This window comes from Xiphophorus couchianus, chromosome 11, assembly GCF_001444195.1.
Source record: "Xiphophorus couchianus chromosome 11, X_couchianus-1.0, whole genome shotgun sequence".
In the NCBI taxonomy this organism is placed as follows: Eukaryota; Metazoa; Chordata; class Actinopteri; order Cyprinodontiformes; family Poeciliidae; genus Xiphophorus; species Xiphophorus couchianus.
Genome location: NC_040238.1, coordinates 6,080,447 through 6,086,446, shown reverse-complemented (window position 1 = coordinate 6,086,446; position 6,000 = coordinate 6,080,447). Strand labels below are relative to the sequence as shown.

The 6,000-nt window shown below is 38.6% G+C and overlaps 1 protein-coding gene across 2 annotated transcripts in view; it reads left to right on the top strand.

Moving 5' to 3' along the window:
* rab24 (RAB24, member RAS oncogene family) overlaps positions 1 to 1,753 on the top strand; it is a 32,363-nt gene extending 30,610 nt beyond the window's left edge. For both annotated transcript variants that reach the window (XM_028031197.1, XM_028031198.1), the window contains exon 9: positions 136 to 1,753. In XM_028031197.1, coding sequence (XP_027886998.1) covers positions 136 to 203 — 68 coding nt within the window. In that variant the 3' untranslated portion in view covers positions 204 to 1,753. The remainder of the gene's footprint in view (positions 1 to 135) is intronic.
* The last annotated feature ends 4,247 nt before the right edge of the window (positions 1,754 to 6,000 follow it).

Below are 6,000 nucleotides of genomic sequence, written 5' to 3'. Positions count from 1 at the left end.
TCTATTTGTTAGATTTGTTTTATTTCAACAACTAAATTCAGACATTTGAACAGGAAACTAGAATATTAGTTTTTTTAGTGCGATCGGAGATGATTTATAAAACCCAGGAAATGAATTTCTTCTTTTCTGTTCCAGAGGAAACCGGCGTCGACTTGGGTCAGAAGAAAGACTCGTACTTTTACTCCTGTTGCCATGGAAACTGACGCAGGAAGAGCAGACAGAGGGTTTCTCTGCACCGTCAGTCTGGGTCTGCTGGCAGCCAATCACAGAGCAGAACCCAGACTCCATCTTTGTTTTTCTTTGTGATCGCAGCAGAAGAGACAGAAACGCTCATCGCACAAACACTGAGGAGAAGAAGGAGGTTGGTTTACGTTCAACAGCCTCACTTCGTCCTTGTTTACGACTTTTTCTGCCACGACAGCCATGGATGTACGAAGAAAAGCAACACTCAGCCTTCGTTGGTCTCAGATTGCTACAAAATCCACATTTTCTGACAGAAAAACTGCAACTTCAGTCAAAGGAAACCAGTTATTAGATTCTTCTCTGAATAGCCGCCATGTTTCTAAGCTGTGCTCTGAATAACAAACCGAGCTGAAAAACAATCCGACAGTTAAAGCAACGTCTAAAACATGAAGGTTTACGATTCCTCAAGTTATTATATAGCAAAACACCAACGTACGTTTTGACTTTCCCTCACAGCAGAGAGTTATCAAGCTCCTTACGGAGCATCTGATGCATTAACGTTGCACTATGAGCTGCGATTGTGTCAGAAATTAGCTGGTGTTGGTTGCCGGTTGGTGTTGGTTGCCGGTTGGTGTTGGTTGCCGGTTGGTGTTGGTTGCCGGTTGCCATCAGACTCATGTCTGCGTTGCTGGTACTGCCTGAGCTGCCTGACAGGAAACCTCCACGATCAGATCAGATCATTCAGAAGTTGCCGGCCGGTCTGTGGGGTTGCAGTTGGTCAAAGTTTCCTTTCCCAGTTTGACCCAAACTGGAAAAGCTTCCTGCTGAATGTTGTGACGTAAAAACTGTCGTTTGCAGCTGAGTTTGACTTTTGATTTGCAAAGTTATTGTTGCCTTTTAAGTTGAGCTGCAGGGTGAAATTTGTTCATGTTTTACGTTTCATGACATTTTGATGCACAGTATTTTTGATCAAAGGCTGGTAAAGTTGTTCAGATTATTTAAAAACAAAAACTTCCTGAATGAACGTTTTGAAATGAGGGCGGAGCTCCAGTTCCGTTACTCTGTATAAGTTTTAATAAATAAACACTAAAGAAATCATGAAACTTTTCTCTGTTCTTGTGTCACAACAGTTTTTTTCGTGTCTGTTTAATGAACTCAGACTCTTTTATTGCTGGAGGAATTTCTTTTTATTACTAAAAACTGATCTATAGATCTATAGATCTATAGATATATATAGGCTTACTTAATTAACTGTAACATTTTTACCACTTATGACAACGAACCTTTCACTATATAGTGACTTTAATACGCGTTTAATTTTTTTACTCATCTTTTAAACTTCCTGTAGCTGCTGTGTCTTATGCTAATGCTAATGTGTAGCTTAACAGAACAAGTTTCTTTTCCTTTGCTCATATTTTTACCAGAAACAGATAATACTCTGATCTATGTGCACTTTATGTTGTTACAATTATTCAGAAAGTCTCAACTTTAGTTAACAGGAATTTATGAACTTTTATAATATGTAGTGTTGTCAGTTCTACCCAACATGTTGAAAATATTTTATATCAAATGCTTTCTATATACACTGAACAAAAATCTAAAGGCCTCATGTCAGATATTGTTGCCATGTGGAGTTAACAACTGTAAATGAGCATTGCTGACATTTTATTGTACCAAAGTAATATTTCTTTTGATCTGTGTATAATATTTAATCCAACTTCCTGTCAGTGAGCGTTACTCAGTGAGTTGTTGTTTTACTCGGTGCATTGTGGGACATGTCCACAGGGTGGTCAGACAAAATGAGCAACAGCTGGACAATCCTTGGCCTGGACAATAAAAGGCCCCAAAATGTCACATTATGTCAGAAGTCATAAAGCCTCAGATGTTATGTTGGAGCCGTTGGCATGTTGGATGCAGGACGCCGTACTGACGGTCCGATAATGGGCCGTTATCGGACCGTTGGCCCTTTAAGAGTTGGTTTCCAACAGACTGCAGATCCTCCTCATCCTCGTCTGACCGCTCAGCACCAGACGGCCACGTCGGCTCGTCCGTCTGAGGATCGGCTCAGACCAGCGACACTCAGCTGATGAGACTATTGGTCTGAACAACAGACGCATCAAACCTCAGACTGTCTGTAACCGCCTACGGGAAGCCAACTGGGTCAGAATCAGATTCCTCAGCCTGACCCCGATCAGGACTGTCGATCCGCTACAAACGGCCGAACCACGATGTCATTATGAAGATCAGTAATTATTGAAAATGTATTTTGAGTTTCTCTATATATTGCGTAACCCAAATGTTCATAAAACTCTTATATTTGACACGGGGCTTTATATTTTTGTTCAGTGTAGTTTTAAGTTTGAAATATATATGTGAATAACAAACCCAGACAAACAAGTTTAATGTAATAACTTTCTTTTTTATAAGTTTATACAGGAGTTTGTTTTAACAGGTCAGTTGAGCTCAACAAGTCAAAATTACACTGGAATGAACAGAACCAGTTGGGGATTGTAAAAAGGCATTTGTAAAGAGATGCGACTCTCACAGATGCAAAACCATTCCTTAAAAACGTCTCAGACAAAACACACTCCAAGGCGTTGGCAGACGACACACACACCAGATGAAGCTTGAAGAATCTGTTAATCCCACATCTTTAATCCCACTGGACAGTCGGGGACAAGCGGAGCGTGTTGCTCTCCCTCCTGGTCGTTTGTGCGTCTTAAATAATGACGTAAAGCACCTGGTGCTGCAGCCTAGTCAAAGCATTCAGCAGCCTTTTAGCGTTTTGTCCCATTACAACCACAAACCTCCATGTATTTTATTTACTTTAGTTATTCAGGGAAGAAAAACAGAAACAAACAATCCAGATTATTTAACAACAGTCTTCAGTCAGAGTTTTCCTCAGAGAAGTTGCAACACAGACAGCTACAGCAGATACATTGCACCACTGCTATAGGCATCTATAGAAACTTCACTGCAAAAACACAAAATCTTACGAGTATTTTTGGTCCAGTTCCTAAAGCAAATACCTCGAACTTGAAAAAGAAACTTTTCAGTAAAATACAGGAGCTTATTTTAATAAAATAAATCCTTAATATTGATGAAACAGTTCTAGTTCCATTGACAGATTATTTGACTTTAACATGGGATTAATGTTGAAAGTCAAATAATCTGCCAGTGAAACTAGAAATTATTTAAAAAATCAACATTAAGGATTTATTTAGCTGAAAAGTTACATATGAAGTAATTTTTTCACATTTCAAGTTTAAGATATTTGCACTAGAAAGTGAGCCAAAATACTTGTAAGATTTTGTGTTTTTGCAGTGTTGAATTGTTATGAGTTAAAACATTTAGTTTCAGTTTCTATTAAAACTCAAGTTTGAATCTGAAAACAGCAGAAAGGTCAAAGGTCAAGCGGTGGAGAACAGCAGTTAGATTATAAATCAATAATCAGAGCAAATGGAAACAACAAACTAAGAAATATAACAGCTGAATACAAATGCAAGCCGCACTTTTCAGATTGTTGTTAAGCATTTTGAAAAGCATTGATTGAAACAATAAAACAATTAACATTAAAATATTAATTCTGCATTAAGATAAGAAACAAAACATCTGTAAATGTTTCAGATTCTGTTAAAAATCTCCAAGGCAAATTGTTTTTCTATACAATTATTAATCAGTTAATAATCGATCGATCGCTTGTTCTCCGTATTGATCATCAGTTTTTCTCATGTTGATATTTGAAGGATTTTTATCTGCAGATTCAAACGTTCATTAAACGAATAAACTCGTAGACTGAATCTGTTTTTGCATCTTTTAGATGTTTTTGATATTTTATAGAATATCAAAATATTAATCGATTGATTGTTAAAATAATCAAAAACGAATCATTTACTGAAATAATTTTTAGTTTAGCTCTAAATGAAAATACAGTGAAATTTGTGGTTGTGAAAAGACAAAATGTATAAAAGTTCAAAGGTTTAAATACTTTAAGTCACTGAGTTGAACAAGAAATGTCCTTGAATTCAAGTCCTTGGATCCTTGAATCCTTGGATTTATATTTTTGGCATGAAATGATCAAATAGTTTGACAAACAAATTATTAAAAAAATCTAACTGATTTTTTTAAGTGGTGGAGTTTCATCCTCCAGCAGACCGGACCGGACCGGACCGGACCGGTTCCATGTTCCATGTTCCAGGTTTCATGTTCCAAGTTCCAGGTTCCAAGTTCCAGGTTCCATGTTCTAGGTTCCAGGTTCCAGGTTCCAAGTTCCATGTTCCAGGTTTCATGTTCCAAGTTCCAGGTTCCAAGTTCCAGGTTCCATGTTCCATGTTCCAGGTTTCATGTTCCAAGTTCCAGGTTCCAAGTTCCAAGTTCCAGGTTCCATGTTCTAGGTTCCAGGTTCCAGGTTCCAAGTTCCATGTTCCAGGTTTCATGTTCCAAGTTCCAAGTTCCAGGTTCCAGGTTCCATGTTCCAGGTTCCAGGTTTCATGTTCCATGTTCCAAGTTCCAGGTTCCAAGTTCCAGGTTCCATGTTCCAAGTTCCAGGTTCCAAGTTCCATGTTCCAGGTTTCATGTTCCAAGTTCCAGGTTCCAAGTTCCAGGTTCCATGTTCCAGGTTTCATGTTCCAAGTTCCAGGTTCCAGGTTCCAGGTTTCATGTTCCAGGTTTCATGTTCCAGGTTCCATGTTCCAGGTTCCATGTTCGTTCCGGCAGCAGAGGGTCCAGATGATCCGACCTGAACAAGGCCGGAACCAAACAGATCCGGAGGCGAAACATTCAGAAACAAAACGTCCCAAACTGGGAGCAGCTGGAGGTCAAACCGTCTGACCTCTGACCTCTGAAATCTGTTTCAGCCTCAGAGATTATTACCAGTTCATAAATAAACTGATGATGATGGATAAATGTCACTTTATTTAGAAATCTATATAGTTTATTTATAGGTTCACAATTTATTTATGCTTCCATGATTTTAATGTTTCTCCTAAAACATTCAATCCTTTAACGCTGCACTGCAAAAACACCAAATCTAACCAAACATCTTTGTCTGGTTTCTAGTGGAAATATTTTAGTATTCTGAAAATTAACAAAAATAAATTCAATGTCATTTTTTAGTTAGAAATAAAATGATTCCAATATTAAGTTATTAAGTTAATAATTAAGTTAATTATTTAAAAAAAAAAAGTCTTAATATTAATCAAAACTTCTGGTTCCACTGGCAGATTCATACCGTTGCCTAGCAACGTCAGCCAGGCCCGGCCCGTCGCCTAGCAACCCAGTTCTAGTTCCACCAGCAGATTATTTCTTATAACAAAACATTTTCATGTTACAGTGAAATAGTCTGTCTGTTTTTATCAATATTAGTGATTTATTAGCTTTAGCTGCTTATCCTGGTGAAACCTTTTAGTTTTCAAACCAAATCACTACTGCAGCACTACAGGCCGACCTCTGACCTCTGACCTCTGACTCATCAGCAGTTACTGAAAAAGCTTCAACAGTTAAAAGATTCCTAACTAAACCAGCCGCTTCGACTCCTTCCAGTCTGGTTTCCATGGTTACCACAGCACGGAGACTGGCCTAGTCAAAGGGTTCAATGATATCCATATAAACACAGACAGTGGGAGAACCACAGAGCTGGTTCTGGTTCTGTTGGACCTTGGTGTCGATTATTTTACTGAACCGACCGGAGAGTCGGGTCGGACTCTCCGGTCCAGAACTCAACTGGTTTGAATCTGACATGAAGAACTGGGATTTCTCTGTTTCAACTGGAAACTTCTCATCAGAGGTCAAAGGTCACATGTGGGGTTCCCCAAGGTT